This window comes from Asterias amurensis, chromosome 19, assembly GCF_032118995.1.
Source record: "Asterias amurensis chromosome 19, ASM3211899v1".
NCBI lineage: Eukaryota > Metazoa > Echinodermata > Asteroidea > Forcipulatida > Asteriidae > Asterias > Asterias amurensis.
This window is the reverse complement of record NC_092666.1, coordinates 7,134,148-7,158,251: the sequence shown is the minus strand read 5'-3', so window position 1 is coordinate 7,158,251 and position 24,104 is coordinate 7,134,148. Positions and strand designations below refer to the sequence as shown.

The 24,104-nt window shown below is 38.2% G+C and overlaps 1 protein-coding gene across 6 annotated transcripts in view; it reads right to left on the bottom strand.

The window, feature by feature from the left end:
* Positions 1–23,754, bottom strand: part of LOC139951325 (SID1 transmembrane family member 1-like) — a 54,268-nt gene extending 30,514 nt beyond the window's left edge. The window contains exons 1-16 of one of the 6 annotated variants that reach the window (XM_071950169.1): positions 23,370–23,754; positions 22,085–22,206; positions 20,265–20,417; positions 18,831–18,876; positions 17,456–17,554; positions 15,901–15,984; positions 15,242–15,344; positions 13,562–13,639; positions 12,478–12,568; positions 11,372–11,412; positions 10,382–10,411; positions 6,588–6,659; positions 5,825–5,961; positions 4,675–4,815; positions 3,041–3,114; positions 1,949–2,072 (exon numbers count right to left, since the gene is read on the bottom strand). In XM_071950169.1, coding sequence (XP_071806270.1) covers positions 1,949–2,072; positions 3,041–3,114; positions 4,675–4,815; positions 5,825–5,961; positions 6,588–6,659; positions 10,382–10,411; positions 11,372–11,412; positions 12,478–12,568; positions 13,562–13,639; positions 15,242–15,344; positions 15,901–15,984; positions 17,456–17,554; positions 18,831–18,876; positions 20,265–20,417; positions 22,085–22,206; positions 23,370–23,579 — 1,605 coding nt within the window. In that variant the 5' untranslated portion in view covers positions 23,580–23,754. Of the gene's footprint in view, positions 1–1,948; positions 2,073–3,040; positions 3,115–4,674; positions 4,816–5,824; positions 5,962–6,587; positions 6,660–8,555; positions 8,574–10,381; positions 10,412–11,371; positions 11,413–12,477; positions 12,569–13,561; positions 13,640–15,241; positions 15,345–15,900; positions 15,985–17,455; positions 17,555–18,830; positions 18,877–20,264; positions 20,418–22,084; positions 22,207–23,369 lie in introns of all 6 variants that reach the window. The other 5 variants (XM_071950172.1, XM_071950170.1, XM_071950173.1 and 2 more) reach the window with 5 other exon arrangements.
* Positions 23,755–24,104: the final 350 nt, after the last annotated feature.

The window sequence follows — 24,104 nt, the reverse complement described above, 5'->3', positions numbered from 1 at the left end:
AAGCCAAACAAAGAACAGTAGAAGTTCGACTGATGCCAGAACACCTGCGAAAACTTGAACATCAACAGTGTTCCGCTTATGTCTAAACACCTAATAAGCAATAAATAAATGAGATTAACTATAAATACAAATATGAATAGTAAACTTGCAGGTACAACCATGTGTAAATCTCTTAGGGTGAGTGTTGGCTCTGAAAAGATCCGGTTTGATCTTGACGTTTCGAACAGTATGTTTTGCTCGTCTGCAGGACTGTTCGAAACGTCGAGACCAAACTGGCTCATTTCAGAGCCACCACTACTTCAAAAGAAACTTTACTCATGGTTTTACTTGCAAGTCTACTTTTCATATTTGCAGTCACTCTTATTCGTCACACCATGCAAAGCTTCAAACACCATTTAATAAACAAATGATTGGTCGTATCAAACTGGCGGCTACAGATACAGCTACGACTGTTGCCAAGGGTGTTACTAAGGATTTTTTTCACATGTACCTCAACAAATGACAACGCAGAAATCTAGCCGTAGCCCTAGCTGTTGCTATCAATTCGAAAACAGCCTTTAAGGTCTCCTTCAGACCGCCAAACCAAATAGATTTAAAAGCGATCGTAGGTCGACCAAAATAAATTTTGGTTTCAGACAGGCGAACTTGACATAATGTTTACATTGGCTTGGCTCATGGAAAAGATCACTTCTAAAACCAAAGCGCTCCAGAGTTGCTCTTTTGACTTCCAGCCTGTCCAGTCGCTCCCAACTGTTCAAGACGACGAACTTGTCACAAGCTTAATTCAGAATTTGGTTAGGCGAGACTCTGGAGCGCCTGTCTGAAACGGGTGCAAGGTACCTCTTTCTCAAAACTATGTTACTTCAGAGGGAGCCGTTTCTCACAATGTTTTATACTATCAACAGCTCTCTGTTGCTAGTTCAAGTAAGGTTTTATGCTAATATGTATTTTGAGTAATTACAGTGCCTTTAACAGTGTTCTATGACCCCCATTCTGAAACAACTACACTGGCTCCCTATCTCTCAACGAATCATCTTCAAGCTAATGCTCATTGCCACAAAGCTCTTAATGGCAAGGCTCCCCACTATATTTCTGAACTGCTTCAAGTTTACACTCCATCAAGGAATCTTCGATCAAGTTCTATGCTTCTCCTCATTGAACCCAAAAGTCTCGACACTCATGGGGTGACAGGTCTTTTTCTTCAGCCGCGCCACGCATCTGGAACTCTCTACCACTTAATCTTTGATCTTGTCTTTGTACTGCAAAATTCAAGTCTCTTCTCAAAACTTATCTTATGTCACAGGTTTTCAGTGACTAATTTTGTTGTGTCTGTTTTTTCTTTGTGTTGTGTTTTGTTTTTGTTTTGTTTTTTGGTTTAACTGCGCCTTGAACACCCAGCAGGGTGGATATGTGCGCATTACAAGTCTTATTATTATTATTATTTAGTGTTCAACACGAGCATCCCTGTACCACACACTGGACAAGCAGTTAGCTTTCTACGTGTCTACCATAGAGTTATATATAAAAACTAGAGAGCACTGGCCTATATACACGACCCAGCATGCGTGCAGATGGCCATTTTCTTAGTTGCCAAAACAGACATCTCACAGCCTGTGTTTGTGCAGCCATTTTGTTAGTTGAAAAACAGCATCACATCAGCGTTCAATAAACACAAACTCCAACGTGTACTTCGCGTTCAACGTGTGTGCAGAATGGCGTGCGTGTCTCATTGCGGTCCCGTCGCGTTTGTGCAAGAAGCATCACCAGTGCGCCCTCTATGGTGTCTACCCATCAAATATCTACTCATCAAGAAAAACCTAAAAAGCAATAAATGAATGACTGGTAGCCTTTATCGCTCGGCCACAAACCTGCTGGTTTTAAACGACAGATTAAGAACTCATCCCTACCCATTTATTCCCTTAATAAACAATAACTGAATGACTGGTACCTTGGCATGGTGGTAGTCTGCTGCCACTGCCTTCTTGTGTAGATGATGTTTCCTCCACACGATCAATAGATATAGGAATCCCAACATTACATAACCAATGTTACTAAACACATTGTTGAAGGCACTGCAAATGAACAAAAGTAGATAGATAATTGATTTCAATTTTCCTTGAAATCAGTCATTATCAACATATCATTACCAATGTTGAAAAACAGGCATTTTGGCTAAAAGCTTCACACTAATTGTGTTGGGTCTTAGGGAGTTAAAATTTAGCAAGTCAAGGGAACACCAATATTCTCTAATTTAGTAATAACAATTTCATGGTTAACAGTGTCGGATAACACTAAAAAGATTTGCTGGTAGACATTCACTAATACTGTTTTATGAAACAGACAGTTACACGTCTGAGAGCATCACGTTAGATCCTATAAAAGCTCCTAGGTCGGTCCTTTTAAAAAAGATGGATTTTTTTTCAAATTTTTTTTTTACAAAGTGAAAAATAACAAATAGTAAAAATAAAAAGGACGCGGGTGGGAATGATCACCTGGTATTATGTTTTCTTTGGCCTTACTTCAGAGGAAGTCGTTTCTCACAATGTTTTATATTATCAACAGCTCTCTATTGGTCGTTACCAAGTCAGTTTTATGCGAATAATTATTTTGAGTAATTACCAATAGTGTCCAGCACCTTTAAAGGCAGTGGACACTATTGGTAATTACTCAAAATAATTATTAGCATAAAACCTTTCGTGGTGACAAGTAATTGGGAGAGGTTGGTGGTATAAAACATTGTGAGAAACAGCTCCCTCTGAAGTGCCATAGTTTTGGAGAAAGAAGTAATTTCCACGAATTTGATTTCGAGACCTCAAGTTTAGAACTTGAGGTCTCGAAATCAACCATCTAAACGCACACAACTTCGTGTGACAAGGATGTTTTCTTCTTTCATTATTATCTCGCAACTTTGATGACCGATTGAGCTCAAATTTTCACAGGTTCGTTATTTTATGCATATGTTGAGATACACCAACTGTGAAGGCTAGTCTTTGACAATTACCAATAGTGTCCACTGCCTTTAAGACAGTACTGCCCTTACCTTAGTAATCCACCAGGCATGGCACACAGGAAGTTATAGTAACAGAGGTCTTCATCACCAGACTTATTCAACACCTGAAATAAGGCAGAATTAGTACATTTAATGTGAATACAATGAGTCTTAACGTCTGGGTACTTTTTGTAAGACACAAAACACAATCTCCACACAATTACATTAAAAAACTACAATGTACACGGTTTGAAGATAATAATAGTAGAAAGCTTCCCTTACAATATTACTTGCTGAGGTGCTATAGTTTTTTTTTAGAAATGAGTATAACAAGTCACAAACCTAATTTTGTCTCATAGAGACGAAAATTATTTAGCAAAACGGTATTAACCAGTTATGGTATAATACCATAACCGGTGAATTCATTTGCATCTGCACGTGAATCCAAATTTGTACATTTTTGTGGCCAAGCTGTTAGAGGGTCTACATGTATGTACTTTTTTGTAACACAAAACACAATATCCACAGATTTACATTACACTTACACAGTTTGAAGATAATGATGGTAGAAAGCTTACCTCACAATATTACTAGCTGAGGTGCTGTAGTTTTTGAGAAATGAGTAAAACAAAGTCACAAGAATAATTTTTGTCTCAGTTTTAGCATGTACCATGTACAAACATATTAACCAGTTATGGTATATTATGGTATAATATCATAACTGATTAATACGTTTTGACATGCTAAAATAATTTTCGTCTCACTCAGACGAAATTTATTTGGTGACTTGTTATACTAACTTCTCAAAAGCTACAGCACCTCAGTAAGTAATATTTAAAGGAAAGCTTTCTACTATCGTTGTCTTCAAACTGTGTAAGTTTAATGTAAATCTGTGGACATTTTGAAAAAGTACCTGAATCCTTTAACGCCGTTTAGGAACACCAAATACAAAACAAGTAATAGTTGCTTCTTATATAGCGCTCATATCCATCACTCAGGGACGCTTCAACATACAGTAATTTCCTGCAATGTATGTGGGACTACATTTGAATTAGGACACCTACTCCTTTTTACATAGCACCATGTAATGGTTTACAAGGTGCTGTGTGCTGCCAATCAAACCAGGAGCACCGGGACGAACCCCTTCTCATTTTCGCTAAGTGCACCGGGTTCTTTTACCTGCATTACATAACACACTAGACAACTGGTTTTACATCCCATCTGATGTACAAAGCATCATGGTTAAGTGTCTTGCTTACGGACACAGGTGTCATGACTGCTGATCAGAAACACCAAAGCGTTAGTGTGGTGCTCTTAACCGCTCGGCCATGACACGCCACGTACATGTACGTCACGTACAATGTAAATGATTCTGAAAAACTAATTTATTGTCATCAATGCTTCATTTAACTCTTTGGTGCACAAGGCGGTCGCTAGCGACCACCAAAAACATGTCAAATTGGACTTTGATAAAGGGGCATAACTTATTATCTATATATACGGCCCTCTTTCGGTTGTTTAGAGCGTTGTTGAGCTTTCGCTTGATGTTATGTTCATCAGGGGGCGTATTGAACAAAATTGAGAATATTTGTATATATTTATTTAACAATTAATCTGTGCACCAAAGGGCTAAATAATTACTAAAACAATTTTTATTTTACAGTGGGATGAGATAAAGGACTTACCGCTTGATACGTTATGACAAGTTGCACAACTGGAAGAGCATAGAACACGGCAATCGTAACAAGGTTCCAGTAATAAAGCTTGTATTTACGATCTAGGGTCTTTACTTTCTTGCGGGATAGATCAGCAACACAAACTCCCATCTGAAATATTATTAAAAAAAAAAAAAAGTAATACTGGTATTAATATACGAAATTGTTGTAGCATCATTTTTATGTGTTAATTAGCAGCAGGAGTGTCTTCTAGACAGACATGGCGCATTATAAATGGCCACTATTATTAGTACTATTTATTGATAAGGGAATATCAGTGTAACAAGTCTTCACTGTCTAATTTATTAACAAAACAGGACAATGTGTAGCATAGCGTGACATAGCTAATAATCATTTTGCAAAGAGGAACCAGACTATTTTGTTCTTCAAGCCTCGGTTTGGTAACATTGATATCAATGGGAGAAATTCAAGATGGCTGCACCAGTGGGTGTTGGCTATACCTTAGTCCTATATATTTCTTTTTCTTCATGAATGTCATCTAGCATATCAATATCATCTTCATCAGAATCATATCCAGACTATTTTGTTCTTCAAGCCTCGGTTTGGTAACATTGATATCAATGGGAGAAATTCAAGATGGCTGCACCAGTAGGTGTTGGCTATACCTTAGTCCTATAGATTTCTTTTTCTTCATGAATGTCATCTAGCATATCAATATCATCTTCATCAGAATCATATCCAGACTATTTTGTTCTTCAAGCTCGGTTTGGTAACATTGATATCAATGGGAGAAATTCAAGATGGTTGCACCAGTGGGTGTTGGCTATACCTTAGTCCTATAGATTTCTTTTTCTTCATGAATGTCATCTAGCATATCAATATCATCTTCATCAGAATCATATCCAGACTATTTTGTTCTTCAAGCCTCGGTTTGGTAACATTGATATCAATGGGAGAAATTCAAGATGGCTGCACCAGTGGGTGTTGGCTATACCTTAGTCCTATAGATTTCTTTTTCTTCATGAATGTCATCTAGCATATCAATATCATCTTCATCAGAATCATATCCAGACTATTTTGTTCTTCAAGCCTCGGTTTGGTAACATTGATATCAATGGGAGAAATTCAAGATGGCTGCACCAGTGGGTGTTGGCTATACCTTAGTCCTATAGATTTCTTTTTCTTCATGAATGTCATCTAGCATATCAATATCATCTTCATCAGAATCATATCCGTTCTCCGGTGGTTGTTGCATTCTGCGGTGTGCTTCACTTGACCCCGCTTGATCTGCCTTACCTGTCAATCAAAAATAAATAAATAAACCAACAACATTACCACAACCAATTTGGTAAGTTCAATTCAATTCACATTTACTTCCACAAACACATTTCCACAAAATAATACAGAAATACCTTGTACTGCATACATGTATAAATAAGATACAACAAAAGAATAAATTAGAGTAAACAGCGTGGAGGCAAAGCGCAAAGTAAGCCAGGTAGCTTGTAGCGGCTTGCCTTGACATAACAAAATACATAATCTAAATGTACGTGCTTAGGACAATACAGAGACATGACAGACAGACAGACAGACAGACAGAAAGACGAACAAACTACAATGTACTGGAGAAAATGACAGTAACAAAGTAGGCAAAACTTAAAGGGGAAAAACGGTATAGAAACTATGTTACATACTGGGAAATAAGGAACTTTTTCATACATGTATACATGTAGATGATCTTAATGTAATGTTATTGTAAACCAAATTCTCTTATTCTGTGACTTTTTATTTTTTATAAAATAAACCAATTTTAAATTGAATTCAATTGAATTTGAATTGGTGACTATCATACAAATAATGAATGTTAAAATTTTTTTTTTTTAAAATCACTCAATGGAATTCAAAAGCAATTGCTTATTTACCTGCAGCTGTCCCATAATTTGTTGATGCGTCTGTTGAAGCCGCAAAAGGCACATTATTGCAGCCATCGTCATCTGTGAACACACAAAATTATAACCTAAGTACGCCAACATATTTCATGGTTGGTTTAGAAACATCCATAGTTTGTAAGAATTAGGGAATGCACACAGACAAATATACCAACATTAAGAACATATTCATTTCTATTGACCCCTTGCACGCGCGTCACACGCGACGACTGATCCGCGCTCACCATGTTGGTGGGCAAGTTAGGTTTACGTGTATTAACGCCGCGTCGCCTAAAACGTGCACTTTCACTGCATAACGCACATCATAGAGTTATATATAAAAACGTACAGTGAAATTGCCCACCATCTGATGACGTCAGGTGAAATGGATCAATAGCAAGTTTGGTACAACAAAATTCTTAGGAGGATGGGTGCTGTAATTTTGTATATTTATTTGATTTTTTTCTATTATGGTTTAGGTTAAAAGTCTTCACTCAAATCACAGTGCTATTACCAAAGAACATTTTCTTTAATTTGTTAACTAAGAAGAACAAGGACACGATTAGTAAGGGCCAAAACTACATCAATCTGAAAGCTCACTAAGTTTATCATAATTTGTCTGTTTTAAATGCTTCTCAAAATAAGCAAAACAAAATTGTGCACAAAAAGAAATTTTGCAACATTTTCATTGATTGGTTTTTGTTGAAACCTAAAGAATAAGAATGAGTTTATTGTTCCAATACACAATGATGTTATACTCTTAATTTACAAGCAGCAACATATTTGCTTCAACCATTGAAAGCTTTCATGCACGACTGGCTCAACAAAATTTAAAAAAAGCTTCACTAGATACCCTGGGTGAAACTTCGCTGACTGGAACTAATTTGACGGATAGCTTAAATCAAAGCCACTGTTACAAAATACATGTAACCTGCAAGAAATGAAAAATCTCTTTGCCCAGACAGCGCATTTTTCCAAACGGCTGTGAATTATTAATGAGACAATGGCTCTGCTTACCGCAAGCAAAGAATCGACGCTTGCGGAAGCAGGGAATTCTGTGCATTGAGCGTATTTCACGGGTTAGCAGGGAACTCCTGCTTGTGCGCGTTCGTGTTCCACATATTCTACGCTTACACAGCTATTAAGGTATTCTGCGCTTAACAGCTATTTTGTATGCGGCAGATGGGGGCATGCTGAGACGCGATTGTGTGTAATTGGGCCTCAGAATTCATAACTTAAATAACCTATATTTCTGTAAAAATGTATATACTAATAGCCTGGAGTACCTTGTTGGTATATACGTGCGCTATATAAGACTTTGATATGACAATTTCTATGGCGTTAGCCAATCAATGGGGTCTGTGAATTTAATTAGCATATTTCATGGGAAGGGTTTATTAAAGGCAGTGGACACTATTGGTAATTACTCAAAATAATTATTGGCATAAAACCTTACTCGATGACGAGTAATAGGGAGAGGTTGATGGTATAAAACATTGTGAAAAACGGCTCTCTGAAGTGCCATAGTTTTCGAGAAAGAAGTAACTTTCCACGAATTTGATTTCGAGACCTCAAATTTAGAACTTGAGGTCTCAAAATCAAGCATCTGAAACGCACACAACTTTGTGCGACAAGGGTGTTTTTTCTTTCATTATTATCTCGCTGACCGATTGAGCTCAAATTTTCACAGGTTTGTTATTTTATGCATATGTTGAGATACAGCAAAATGTGAAGGCTAGTCTTTGACAATTACCAATAGTGTCCACTGCCTTTAAACATTTGGGGCTATTATGATGTGGCATAAACCCAGCAATCTGAATGTTTTTTTTTATATGATTTAGACTGATTAAATGATTATTTTTAGAGTGATATTTTCCTATTTTCAATCCAGTAATTGATAACTACAGCTATGCAAGGTAAAATGCAAGAGAGAAATGACACCACATAGTGTTTTTTACATACCTACAGGAAGTATAGGGACTGCAATAGGAGAGCAGTCAGAATTGGCAATCCATGAAGATTCACAACAAAGCAAAGCAACCAAACCACACCAAAACAAAAAACCAAATAACACCTCAATATCAAGCAACAATTACAAAATGAAAATATCAATCACACAATTCTCAAATATAATCTAACATCTAAAATCTTGGAGAAATGTTCTGGGGTTAATCAAAGATTGAAGTCATTAAGCTTACTACAAAGAGTCACAAGTATTACAACAGTCAGTGCTGTGAGTTATTTGAGGTGCTCAGGTGTCCAATCTAAAAAAACAATTGAAAGATGTTTTAAAATTGTTTTCAGCAATGAGGGCCCAATCAATTTCATGGCTCTGCTTACCGTAAGCAAAGAATCGGAGCTCGTGAAAGCAGGGAAGTCTGTGCTTACGGCAAGCGTTATTTCAAGGGTTAGCGAGGAATTTTGGCTTCTGAGCGTGTGTACTCCACAGTACTAGGCATTCTATGCCGATACAGCTAGCGCAGAAATTTGGCTCTCGCAAGTAAGCGGAGAATGGTGACGGTAAGCGCAGAACTCGGCGGTAAGCAGAGCCATGAAATTGGGCCCAGGTCAACTAACGTCCAACATGAACAAAACATAGTTCTTTGCAAGAGTTACACCCTATTCAGACAGGCGTTCGAGAGTCACGCTGAACCAAATTGAGTGATAGTCATTGCTGGAACAATTTTGCTGAAAAAGTGTTTATATCTTGTGTAATTGTTAAACAATTTAAGCTGAATTTCCACAATTAAAACCAATGCATAGGTAAGTGGGATAAACATGATAAAATGTTAGTGCAAACAAAAAATGCCTTCTCACAATCTAGATATTGGTCTATTGATAAAGGCAGAGTCACACTGCAGCGATAACAAAAAAACGATATCTATGTAAAGAGAACGCCTTTTTAACAACTGAATTGCAATAGAATGCAGCTTTTTATGCGCCTTTTGACTGTGCCAGCAATATTTTTTATCCAGGTTTTTTTGTTCTCGCAACTTTTAGAACAGTTTGTTTTATACGTTGTAAATATTTGTCTCTCCTTAGTCAATTATTTCTTAAATGTGTAATAGTGTTTTTTTTCTTATTTTTAATCTCTGTATATTTTCCAGTAATTCTACCTCCGGTCGCCATGGGAATTTGTTTTTAAATAATAAACCAATAATGAATGAATGAATGAATTGGTTGAATTGCTCCACGCAGAATTCAACCAATAGAATGTGTTCTCTTTGCGTCGTGATCGTTATCGCTGCAGTGTGACTCAGCCTTTAGACATACATACATATAGACCTTTTTGCAAATACCCATTGCGCAAGTGCAAACTGATGAATGAGGACGATGCATGCTGGTCTAGCTAGCGATCAAACTTGACCACTAGCTAGACCAGCATGCACCTCATTGCACCCATAACGCGCACGTACCAAGTATTTTCGATATGCTCTATGTACATGTCTTAACTGCAACACTGCCATTTTCTCAAGCCAATAATAATGGCTGCTCCCTATTGAAGTCATTACTGAAGTTGAACCAGAAGCAGTCCCCGACTTATTGTATTATTGCAAGAAGACTTGTTTTGAAAATAACAAATTAACCTCTGACCTTTCAATGAAATACAGGAGCAATACCACTGAGAACAAACATGAACAAACGTGATCAAACTTCACTCGGTTTTAACCATCAGAAAACATGGATCAACAGTGCACATGTTTGGTACATGTTTAGTTGTACATTTTGTTATGCTTTGTGATAATTCAACAATATTAACTCATTTCTAGAGAAAGAAATTGACTTACTTGAATTTTTTGGTTTGGATTGGCCCATTTCTTCATTACGTATTGAATAAAGTGAACATACACAATTTAATTCATCTTTCCAAACAAACTGGCTTTTCAATTAACTTTGGATGGAAAAAGTAAATGCAGCTTGATGAAAAGTTGATGCAGGTTATTTTATGTTTTATGGGTGTTACTATCAAGGTAAACATTACCTAAACGAAAACCAAGTGGTGCGTGCAATTAGCTTCCCCGGGTCGACCCCGATCTGCTCTCGGTGCGTTCGAGCTTTGACGACATTCCAGGGGCTCACCCGGGTCAGCCCCAAATGACCTTTTTGTGGAATGGGTCTCTTTGGTGCTGGCCCAAGGTGCATGATGTCACCACGGGAGGGTGAGTGATTGTTTGATTTAGCTGTTGTCAAGGGCTCACCCGAATGATCACCGCGGGGCCGACAATCAAAAGCACCAATGGTAAAGTGTCATTACACAGACCCGAGTGCCTCGATGGTCAAACCAACGACAGAACTTGGAAAAACACAAGTGAAATCACCTCATAATTCATCCTAATTTCAATATACACATTGAATTTGCGCACAGAATAAATTTGTATTTGTGCTGCCTTTGTTCATAAGAGCTTAGTGTAGCAGTTGAATGTTTTTTTGTGGGTTTTTTTTTTTTTTTTTGGGGGGGGGGGCGGAGATGCAGAAAGACCCAAGACAAATAAGATACCAGTTCCTAATAAAGGCACATGAAAGATAAGCAGCAATAGACCTTTATCATGCTGACTCCATCTTGGTTATAATCTGATCAAATCAAATAACAATAAATGCATGCCAATAATCATCTAGAATTAGGAACCCGACTATTTTGTTCTCCCAGCCTCGGTTTGGTAACATTGATATCGATGGGAGAAATTCAAGATGGCTGCACCATGATAAAGGTCTATTGGTGAGGTTGGAGCAGGCAGACTGTAAATGATTATTCATAGATATAAGCAAAAGCAACATACCTTGTTCTTCTAATCTTCCATCACTTCCACTATCTGACCTGCTTCAGAAATAAATTAATTGTTATTCATAAATACCTCAGACAGTCTCGCTATTGGGGGCGTTTAAATAGTTGATATGCATAAAAATGTAACACATGGAAAGAGCTCAAGGCATTGGAAAACGGATAAGTTTGACAGAGTTTCTTACTTTATTACAAATTTGAACCATAAAGGCATTTATGAATGGGAATAAAAGAGTAGTGACTCGTTCTTAAACTGCCGTTTAAAACTTTGCAGGGTCGTGGCCAGGTGATAAAGGCCCGAGCCGAACGCACGGCCACGATCCTGCCGGTTTTAAACTGCAGTTTAAGAACTCGTCGCTTTTATTTCCTTATACAATCTACATTTTTCTGGCTGTCAAAAGATTGTGTAAATCAGGTGCCAAGATCTGAAAGCACACAACTTCATGTGACAAGGTTGTTTTTTCTTCCATTAATTTCTCGCAACTTCAACGACCAATTAAGTTCAAATGTTCACAGGTTTGTTATTTTATGCATATGTTGAGATACACCAAGTGAGAACACTGGTCTTTGACAATTACCAATAGTGTCCAGTGTCTTTAAAACAGGAATGGTGTGTCTAAAATCACAAATGTCTGCTGAGATAAACCCAATTCTTGAGTTATTGCTTAGACAACATTTCCTTTGTTTTATCCATAATGACCTAGCATGTGTTTGACAATGTGGTTAAAAGCCAACAGGCTTTTGGGGGAACCCAAAACCAATCTGGTGTACACATCATAATAAATGATTTTTTGATGTTAATAATTGTAATTGTAAGTTTTTCGCTGGTTACCCTAAACCCTGGGGCCAATTTCATAGAGCTGCTTAAGCAAAAAATTTACTTAAGCACGGAAACAGCTCGCTTATTTTACACATGTTACTGGCCAAAATGTTATGCCATATACATTGATTGTGACTGGTCTTTAGCTGTTGTTCACTTAGCATAACAATTGAGTGGAGTCTTGGCTAGTAATCTGATTTTACTAAGCAAGGCTTTTTTTTGCTTTTAAGCAAAATTTTGTGCTTAAGTAGCTCTATAAAACTGGGCCCTGTTCTGTTACTTACTTATGGAACACACACATTATGATACCAGTGACAACATAGAAAGTGAGGAGCACACCAATTGTTGCTAAAATAGGCCTCCAGTATTCCGTTGCTAGAAAAGATAACAAACACAAACTCGGTCAGTTACATATATCTAAAAACTTAAACAAATCACCACACTCAAAATAGAACAATATTTATATTGCAAATTTGAATATCTCTCAAAATCGCCCACGATTTCTCACAACCTACCATGATAAGCTTTTCTGCGCCTTGAACACCCAGCAGTGTGGTTATGTGCACATTACAAGTCTTATTATTATTGTTATTATTATTATTAAGTGGGATTTCACTAGACTCTAAAAGGCAAACAGTAAATGCTGTAAAGGCACTAGACACCTTTGGTAATTGTCAACGACAGATTAGTCATTGAAGTTGCAAGAGAATAGTGAAAGGAAAAACACCCTTGTTGCACCAGTTTGTGTGCTTTCAAATGCCTAAGGCTTCAGGCCTGAATATTTGAGTGAGAAATTACCTTTTCCTAAAAACCTACTTGAGAGGAAGCCGTTGCTCACAATGTTTTATACTATCAACAACTCTCCCTTCCTCGTTACCAAGTAAGTTGTTTCGCTAACAGTTATTTTGAGTAATTACGAATTGTGTCCAGTGCGTTTAAAGGCAGTGGACACTATTGGTAATTGTCAAAGACCAGTCTTCTCTCTTGGTGCATCTCAACATATGCTTAAAATAACCAACATGTGAAAACTTGAGCTCAATTGGTCATTGAAGTTGCGAGATAATAATGAAAGGAAAAACACCACTGTAACACGAAGTTGTGTGCTTTCAGATGCTTCATTTCGAGACCTCAAATTCTAAACTTGAGGTCTCGAAATCAAATTCGTGGAAAATTACTTCTTTCTTGAAAACTACGTCACTTCAGAGGGAGCCGTTTTTCACAATGTTTTATACTATCAACCTCTCCCTATTACTAGTTACCAAGTAAGGTTTTATGCTAATAATTATTTTGAGTAATTACTAGTTGTGTCCAGTGCCTTTAAACTACACTAAGCCAATCAGGGCCCTACTACAAACAGATCTTACTTACATGGAAGTGTTTCAGTGACTGTGATGGTAATGGTTTTACTCCGATTTGTGTTCTTCTCCGTCAGACTTCTTGAGGTCACTGTTCAACATCAACGGGGAGTGAGATTAAATTTATCTGTCTATTTAAATTATACAATCACTAAATTTTTTAACTTATTAACAATATGAGAAAGGTTTGTGGTAACACCATGTAATGACTATCTCTAAATGAGTTGGGATCAGTATGCTCTGATCGTCTTCTGGAGAATTCTCCAGAAGACGATCAGACCATAGGATACTGATCAAAACGTTGAGTTAAAACCAACGGTTCTTTTCAGAACCACCCCAACTCATTGAGAGATAGTCATAACATGGTGTTACCGCAAACCCTTCTATATATAGTGTACTCCGTGCGATCTCCAGAAGACGATCAGAGCATACTGATCGAAACGTCAAGTTGAAACCAACGGTTCTTTTCAGAACCACCCCAACTCATTTAGAGATAGTCATTACATGGTGTTACCGCAAAACCTTTCTATACAAGTATATAGTGGTCTCTGTGCAATCTCCAAAAGACGATCAGAGCATACTGATCGAAACGTCAAGTTGAAACCAACAGTTCTTTTCAGAACCACCCCATCTCATTTAGAGATAGTCATTACATGGTGTTACCGCAAAACCTTTCCATATTATATATTCCCACAATGCACAGTTTCAAATCCTACTTGTTAACAATACATGTATGCTAAATATTAGTTCCGATCTGCAACTCAAGAATTCCCAGAGTGGCCGAATTCATTTGCTACGTACAAAGAGGGATATAATTTCTGAAAAATTAACCCTGCATGTAAGTTTATAAGTCATGATTGGGACTCACCCTCACTTCAAAATCATCATACTCACATTCAAAGCACTACATGGTTCAGCTCCACCCTACATACACGATCTCTTGACACCCCGTACAACTAGACCAGGTCTAAGATCTATCAGAAATACGCTCCATGTTCCTCGAACTCGACTGGTCAGTTATGGGGACAGGGCTTACTCCAACATAGCACCAAGACTCTGGAACTCACTTCCGGATTACCTCAGACAAATACACAACATCACTCTCTTCCAGCAGAAACTCAAAACACACTTATTCTTGCTTGCTTTCCAACATCTTGACAAAACTTGACCGGCGCCTTTGAATGTTTCTCCTTTTCAGTAAAGTGCGCCTTATAAATGCTGTAGTTTATTATTATTATTACTTTGCTACCAGAGATTGAGTCCAGTTTGGCTACAAACCATTTAAAGGCACTGGACACATTTGGTAATTGTCAAAGACCAGTCTTCTCATTTGGTGTGAATCAACATTATGCATAAAATAACATACGTGTGAAAATTTGAGCTCATTTGTTTGTCGAAGTTGCAAGATAATTATGGAAGGAAAAAAAACCTTGTTGCCAAAGTTGTGTGCTTTCACGATGCTTGAATTCGAGACCTCAGCTGAGGTATCGAATTCAATTCAAATATTTTAGTGAGAAATTATTTCTTTCTCAAAAACTACGCTACTTCAGAGGGAGCCGTTTCTCACAATGTCTTATACTATCAACAGCTCTTCATTGCTCGTTACCAAGTAAGTTTTTATGCTAGCAATTATTTTGAGTAATTACCAAAGGTGTCCAGTGTCTTTACAGTAGAGAGATTATATCAAACTTACTATTTATTATTGGGACATAAGGTACAGCGTGTCCAGAACAGTCGTTATCTGTAGGCTGAACGACGACAACCACAAAAAAATTGCCATCAGGGTAGTAACTCCTCTGTACAAAAATATAAAGAACAAGCAAATATTAATAAATAACAACTTTTTCTTTAAATTTGTTTTTGCTCAGGCCCAAACACGGTTAAAAGCCACACATGGTATGGGGTTAGAGAAGAACAATTATTTTAAGGCAGTGGACACTATTGGTAATTACTCAAAATAATGATTAGCATAAAACCTTACTTGTGTGACAAGTGATGGGGAGAGGTTGATGGTATAAAACATTGTGAGAAACGGCTCCCTCTGAAGCAATGTAGTTTTCGAGAAAGAAGTAATTTTCCACGAATTTGATTTCAAGACCTCAGAATTAGATTTTTGAGGTCTCGAAATCAAGCATCTGAAAGCACACAACTTTGTGTGACAACAGTGTTTTTTTTCTTCTTCCATTATCATCTTGCAACCTCGACGACCAACTGAGCTCAAATTTTCACAGGTTTGTTATTTTATGCATACGTTGAGATACACCAAGTGAGAAGACTGGTCTTTGACAATTACCAATAGTGTCTAGTGTCTTTTAATTTATCCGCAGGTTGAAACATTATGCACATTATTACCTGTACTGTGATAGCTGCCTGCTTTGTGATGGTTTGATATTGGCCCACAAATTCCACATTGCCATGCTGGTCATAAACTGGGCACTGTTTAAAACACATAAAGACATACAATTAACCAATAATATTTTGAACAATGCTACAAATTTAATAAATCACAGTACTTCATTATTAGTTTGATGCAGTTTCTTCAGGGTTAATTTTTTATTATTATTTGCAATCACACGGCAAACGATGCACTATCACTCGGCAAACTAAGACATATCATGTGACACGCTCTAAACCAATGAAAAGGGCAGGCAGAGTATTTGTAAGGGGTGTTACAATACTTTATAGCTTATATGATCGTAATTAACTGCACTACAGCTGAGTCAGTCCTTGAATTGGACTCATTCAAATCAAGTAGGCCTACTAAATCAGAAAGATTACTCTGCCTGCAAAAATAACAATGACCCAAGCAATAAAAAATGTATAGGCCTACAAGCAAGCTATTGTACCAGCAACTTCCTGTTAGTGTACAGCCCTGCCTGCAAAGGCTGGTTTATAGTTGGTCACGCGATGGAAACCTTGACGCTCGATCCTAAAAAACACAGTTAATAGTCATCGCTGAGGCATATGAACTGTGTTTTTTTATGATCATCCGTGCGACCGACTATAAACCGGCTTTTAGGTATGAACTTGGTACAGTTGTTCTGTGTGTTGCTTTTCACTCTGTAGATACAGACGTTTTTTTACAATAAGCGTGACCTTGTGCATTCTTCAAGTATTCTGGCAGGCACAATACTGCACAGATCATATGGGAAAGTTGACATTTTGTGTCATAATTTCCACATAAATCCAAGAATTATAAAAGTAAAAGCGGGACACGTTTTGAGATGTGCCCCTTTTCATCATAAAAGTTGATAAGAATTAGACAGTGCAATCTCCATAAAATATAAGATTTTATGTTTTCTTCCATAGGGTTGTGTACAAATCGTGCCTGCAGGCAGTCCAGGCTCTGTGGCTCTTTTGGAAACATGTGATGTCACAGGTCACATCGTCCATACAAAGAAGCAGGAACTACTATCTATTTACCACTATTTGTTATGGCCAATCAACTTCCCCTATAAGACTTATTGATGAGTCTGGGTTATTTATGATTAAAGGCATTGCATGGTGAGGTATCAATGTATATATTTGGTTTGCGGTAACACCATGTGTGTATCTACTTTCCAGGTAAAGTTTGTCATTTAGAGAACTGTCTCTCTATATTCCACAACTGTGGAGTAGATTTATCTGATTGTTCAAGAGACTTTTCAGTTCTAAAGAGAACTATCCTACTTGTTTACTACTACCTGGGCGGAAGGTATAGAAAATTGGCTGGGGACAGTTATTCACTTCACTACCGCGGAGTGAGTTCTTAAATTGGTCTCAATGTTTCGGCTAGCTTGCTCTAGTCATCGCCAGGATACTGTGTGGGGCATTTTTTCTGGGGGAAGGTATAGAAAATTGGCTGGAACTACAACTTTAGCTTATATAGGTCCGACAAAGTTTTGTCAAAGTTTTTAGAATTGATTACCTGTGCAGGTTGAACTGATACCACTGTGCAAATATCTGAGGACGATGTAGCTTTGACGATCATAGACTCAACACCTTTAGAGAAACTATACGTATAGTACTGTACAAAACAAAAACATTGGGTTATAATTACAATCATCATCATCATTTAGCGGTCGCAATCGAGATTCCATGCACAACGTCATGCTAGAGGTGTTTATCCCTCATCAAGTTTGGAAGGTTCATGATTTCAGCCATTGTATCTCTACCGATCACGGCGATGTAGTTGAGTGGTTGAGGTCCTCTATTAGGGCACAACAGTCTCCAATATAATTACAACATAATTACAATTAGCAACTGACTGAATCATAGAATAATAGACCGATCCATTAAGCCCCGCCCCATTACCCATATCGCAACCAAAAGTAAGACAAATTAAGGTCCGACATGCCTGCGCGTATGCTTGGCGTGCGCGGCAGAGTTGTGCAGAATGGCATTGGAGAGGCGCTCGTGTTCTTGCTCACACGTGCCCCGAGGGCGGAGCCTAATGGATCGGTCTATTGATGTAAAAATGCAGGAGTGTTGGGCTTATTCCACACCCTGTGTGTTATACCACCCAACCACAATATGCACGTATGTTCCCGAATTAAACACATTCCCCAACCAATTGCTTGTGCAACCAAATTAAACGCATTTTCAAAGTACAACTATTTAGGTTTCAAAAACAGTACCTAAATATAATACTGATCACAGTGCATTTACCTTACCAATACTCTCCACTTATTTAATTCTTTGAAATAAAATTGAAGCCTGCATACGTTCGATTACAACAAATTCCCCCCCCCCCCCAAAAAAAAAAATATTCCATCTAAAAACAAAACATATAAAGTCATACAAGTGTCCATTAAGTATTCCCAACATTATATACATGGGAGGAATAAAGCCTCACCTGGGCCCAATTTCATGGCTGTGCTTACCGCCGAATTCTGCGCTTACGATCACAAGTCCCCGCTTCTACATGCAAGCGCAGAATATCTGCACTTGCCTAGTAATGGTGGAGTATGCACGCGCAGAAGCCAAAATTCACCGATAACCCTTGAAATACGCTTGCCGTAAGCACAGAATTCCCTGCTTCCGTAAGCGCAGATTCTGTGCTTACGGTAAGCAGAGCCATGAAATTGGGCCCAGTTGCATTTAAGAAGCATGTTTTGTTGTTGTTGTTGTTGTTGTTGTTGTTGTTGTTGTTGTTGTTGTTGTTGTTGTTGTTGTTGTTGTAAGTTTAGCTGCCTTATTAAAGAAACTTGACCACGTTTATGTGTTTCTTGAATACTAGAAAACAAGGATACACTTCACCATCACTAATAACGAATGATTAATTAATAAACTTGTAATTTTACCTCTGGTTTGGATGGGCTAACCGTGAAAGTCTTGGGTTCATTTGTCCTGAGAAAGTAAAAAGAAGAATAAAAAAAACATGCTCATCAACTATTTTAAATCTACATCGTAATAAAACCTTGGATACCTGCATATACTGCAAGTTGACATCATCCTAAATGAAATGGCTGGCATATTGGCTGCATATTGTAGTAGTAGTATCAAAGTCTTAAATAGCGCACGTATCTACCAAACAAGGTACTCAAGGCGCCGAGTATAAAATACAAACTTTCAGAAGGATAGGTTATTGCACCGAGGAACATTGTAAACCAGTCACAGTGCTATGTAAAAGTAATAGGTCTCATAAAAAAACACTCCACATACCTTCTAGGGAAACCACTGAGCCCTTTGTGATGCCAATAAGGAGTAGTAGATAAAGTGCTACATAAGAACTGCATATTATTATTACTTTTATTTGGTTTGCGGTAACACCATGTGTGTATCTACTTGCCAGGTAGAGTTTTGTTCTTTAGAGAACTGTCTTTCTTTATTCTACTACTGCGGAGTAGATTGTTTGGGGGTGCGGGAGACTTCTCAGTTCTGAAAAGAACTGTCCTGCTTTTTAACTATTACCAGGGCGGGCGGATGGTATAGAAAATAGGCTGGGACTACTACTTTAGCTTATCGGATCGTGATTAACTGCACTACCGCGGAGTCAGTTCTTGAATTGGTCTCAACGTTTCGACTAGCTTGCTCTAGTCATCGTCAGGAGACTACATCGTCAGGAGTCTCCTGACGATGACTAGAGCAAGGTAGTCGAAACGTTGATACCAATTCAAGAATAGCAGGACAGTTCTTTTCAGAACTGAGAAGTCTCCCAAACCCCCGAACATCTACTCCGCAGTAGTAGAATAAAGCAAGACAGTTCTCTAAGAACAAACTCTACCTGGCAAGTAGATACACACATGGTGTTACCGCAAACCAAATATATATTGATACCTCACCATGCAATGCCTCAAATCTTATATTATTATTTTTATTATGATTATTATTTTGAGTAAGCCTGAATGAGTAAGCCTGAATGACCAGTGCGACTTGGTGGTGGCTGGCGCTGTTAACGGACCTCGCCTCCGGCTCCGGCTCGATCCGTTAACAGCGCCAGCCACCAACCCCGTTGTTACCACGCAGTGAGGACCGGGTCCGAACACTGTTATTCACTAACTCTTATATTCTTATTCATTTTGTTTTTTGGGGTTTTTACCCATACACCGATGTGTGTTAGCACTGTATACTCAGTACTTTCCCGAGTCCTGTATAAAAATATCAGGCATGTTACTCGGGTGGGATTCGAACCCAGGACCCTTGGAATTCTAGGGCAGTGTCTTACCAACTAGACTACCAAGGTTGCCCAGTAGATATTATTCTTATTCTTGTTCTTATATATTCTTGTTATGTACCTGAGATTGAATTTGTCAATGCTTTCTACTAAGAGAAAGAAGTCCACACTCTTAGTTGACGATGTTGCTACTTCAACGGTAACATTCTGCGTTGGGCTGCTGGTGAAACCGTTCTCTGGACACAACGTGTGACTAACCTCCTGGTAGGTGTACCTTTTGACAAAACATAAAACACCAAACATTAGCTACACGTCCAATAAAATAAAATATTAACCAGCCAGTCAGACCACTTGGCGGTGAGAATTCTGACTGGTCGTTTGGCTTGTTAACCTGTTAAATTGTTATACCGCGGTAACAAATTGTGAAGTTTGATTGGTCGAGAACCAATCACGTGGTGTGCAACAAAAACAGATGTACCATGGCAAAGGATGCGCACTACGCGTAATGCACAGCGCGTCGGGTAACATGGAAAGTGACGTTAACCGGTGTGCATCACCTTGATCGTTCCCACCGTTGGTCGATTTCCAGTGATGTGTACGAAACACACGCAGGTTCGAGGGAACAGGTGAAGAATTGTTTCTTATTTGAACTGGTCGACTGCTTCTTAAACCATGATTAAACTATGCATTACTCCGTCGTAATAATGTTTGAAGATGACAACAGAACTTTGAGAATCTGAGGAATAACAATGTAACCAAGGTACCTCGGTTGGCAAATGGCACCCTCGGCTTCGCCTCGGGTGCCATTTGCCCCCTCGGGTGTACAAAACGCCAGGATCCCATCACAGCGTGCAACAATTGTATACTGGCATATGGCCAGCGGATCACTGTGAAGGGAAAATCTGCCATGGATTCCGACAGAAACATTACTATACTGTGTTTAAATTTTTTATTTAAATGTAAGATTCATGTGTTGTTTTCAATGTAAATGGGGGTTTGGGTGAGTTTGTTTATAAATGTGTGTGTTTCAAACGCTGACCATGTTTTTTCTAGCCACTGGTGACGTCAAAGGGATCAATGCATATAGTATCATAGATCAGGAGTGTTTTTACTTTCGGTTGAAAACGCCATGCAGAGTGAATTTTTACTTGAAATCTTACTTGAATTGTTACTAAAAGTGTAAAACAGTTATTTACTATAGTATCTCTGATTGCCCTTAAAGGAACACGTTGCCTTGGATCGGACGAGTTGGTCAAAACAAAAGCATTTGTAACCGTTTTTTATAAAATGCATATGGTTGGAAAGATGTTTTAAAAGTAGAATACAATGATCCACACAAGTTTGCCTCGAAATTGCGTGGTTTTCCTTCTACTGTGCGAACTAACATGGTCGGCCATTTATGGGAGTCAAATTTTTGACCCCCATAAATGGCCGACGTGTTAGTCGACGACGTAAAAGGATAACCACGCAATTTCGAGGCATGTTTGTGTGGATCATTGTATTCTACTTTTACAACATCTTTCTACCCATATGCATTTTATAAAAAACGGTTACAAACGCTTTTCAAAGACCAACTCGACCGATCCAAGGCAATGTGTTCCTTTAAATGCAGGCCTGTGTTCTTCGTTTTTGAAAGGGCAAGTGCCCCGAGGCATTTTCTCCTTGGTAAAGGGCACCCTATTATATGAGGAAATTGTAAATTTGTACTGGAGCATTTCAAGGGCACCAAGGCAATCGCCTTCATTGCCTCCGTGAAGTATGTGGGGTTGATTTCACAAAGAGTTAAGACTAGTCTTATCTCCTCCTAACTTAAAGGACTAGCTGCGCGTTTTGTATATCCTAGGACTAGTCCCTAAGTTAGGACTAGTCCTAACTCTTTGTGAAATCTACCCCAGGCCTGCTAATGTTACGTTTTTCTTCTACTGTAATGTCTGTACTTACGTGGACTGTATGACATATGGCACAGACCAGGAAAGCACACTCTTTTGCTGTCTGACGACAAAAAGCACAGGATAATTCAAAGTTGCTTGCTTGCTACTGGCAGTCACACGAATACCCTTTGACTGTTGGATTGAAACATGTACAAATTAAGTGACAAATTAAAGGTACTGTGCATGTACAAACGAACAAGTTGGTTTCTGGAATGAAAAATTATTTAATTAAAAGTTTATAATTAAAAAAACTGTTGTACCATGTAGTAAGGGTTCGTTCTGCTATCGTCTCCACCACTATAGCGGAAGGAACCTCTAGAAAAAATTGTAAACATTAAAACAATTATTATTGAAGGACGTCCTGTTTTCAAGGTGTCCCTTAAATCGAGGCAAATCTTTTACCTCTTTGTGTGCGCAATGTAAACAGTCCCTAGATCAAATGTTTGTGGTTTGACCTGCCAAGCAAAGAGTCTCCCGACTCCCTTGACCAAAACGTAGAAACACGGAAGGCTCCACTGACTGGTTAGTTGCACTTGTACAACGCAAAAAGTATTTTAGGCATTTCTACAAGTTAAAAAAATATGTAATAATGTTGGGGCCATATACAACAAAAAAATTCCCACCAAAAAAGTTTCATCAAACACTATTTCGATTCACAAATCACGATGATCAAATCATGTGACTGAACATTCTACTGAGCATTCTGGGGAAAAAAATACAGAGGTTTAAAGAAGCCATGTGCCTTATATATCACTTTCTAATATATTTGGAATTTTTTTGTTTTAACCCTCATATCAATATTATTATTACTATTAAAAATTAAACATCGCCTTGGTGATTCAATTATCACTGTTTATATTTTATATCCTCCGATACCCCAAATCTGCGAGTTACAAATATTCCTGCAGGCACCTTTCCTGCCGCGTAACTTTTTGTTTACAATACGCAATGACATAATATTTTGATTTCATGAAAGTATACATCATCTTCATTCTCCTGCAAAGATGGGACAAATCGTAGCCTTGCTGGTTGATATTTTAAATAATCTATAATTTTAGTGAAAAATGTTACCTTTAGACTAAACACAAAATATGTCTAGCTATATAAAATGGTTCATAAAATTTAATTTAACCTTACTAATTCCTTTATTTAATTCTGTATTTATTTTCCTTACTTCTTGCTTTTTTATAATTATTTTTTTTCACGTTAATGTTCTGTAAGTGTAACTTGTTTCAATGTTTGTTGTACCTTGTATTGGTCGAATAAATAATAATAATGTTCACTGATTATCTTACCGCTCCAACATCGTTAAATGAGAAGTCATATCGAAGAATCTTTCCATCGTGTACTTGATCCTCAACTGGAGATGGCACAATATTCTCTGTGCTTCGTTGCGATGGTAGGCCTCCTCCTTCAAGGGGTCCTTGTGCAAGGGATGATGTCACCGTGATGACAGAAGCAAAGTGCAGACTCAACAATGTGAGCAAAGACAACAACATCGTCATTTTGAAAACGTACTGGCGGTACAATTTTACAAAAACTCCGACCACATAATCCGTTCCGTGTCCTGACCAATTTCCTACTGAAAATAGTATCCCATCATGTGCGGCTTACGTTTACTCATTATTGATTGTTTTCAAAGAGCTTTTCCTTCTTCCTCCTACCGGTTGTTGTACCAAAAATAGTCCCAACTTCAGAATTGTCCCAACTGTAGTTGGGCTGGTCCAACCTTGAGTGGTACAGTTGGGCTCCAGAGACCTGTAACTAACTAGTCTTGTCTCGTATTGACTTGTCAAAATGTTTCAGCGTGGAGGACGCTATCACTCATGAACCGCCCTTGCACGTGGAGCGGTCGTCGTGCGTGAGAGCGGTCTGCCAGTGGTAGCGTCCTCTACGTTGGAAAAATTGTGACAATCACCACGAGAAAGTTTTCCATCAAGACTAGTTGGTTACAGATTATCTGGATCCATCTGTGGTTGTGCCGTCCCAACTGTAACACTCAAGTTGGAACTGGTCCCAACTACAATTGG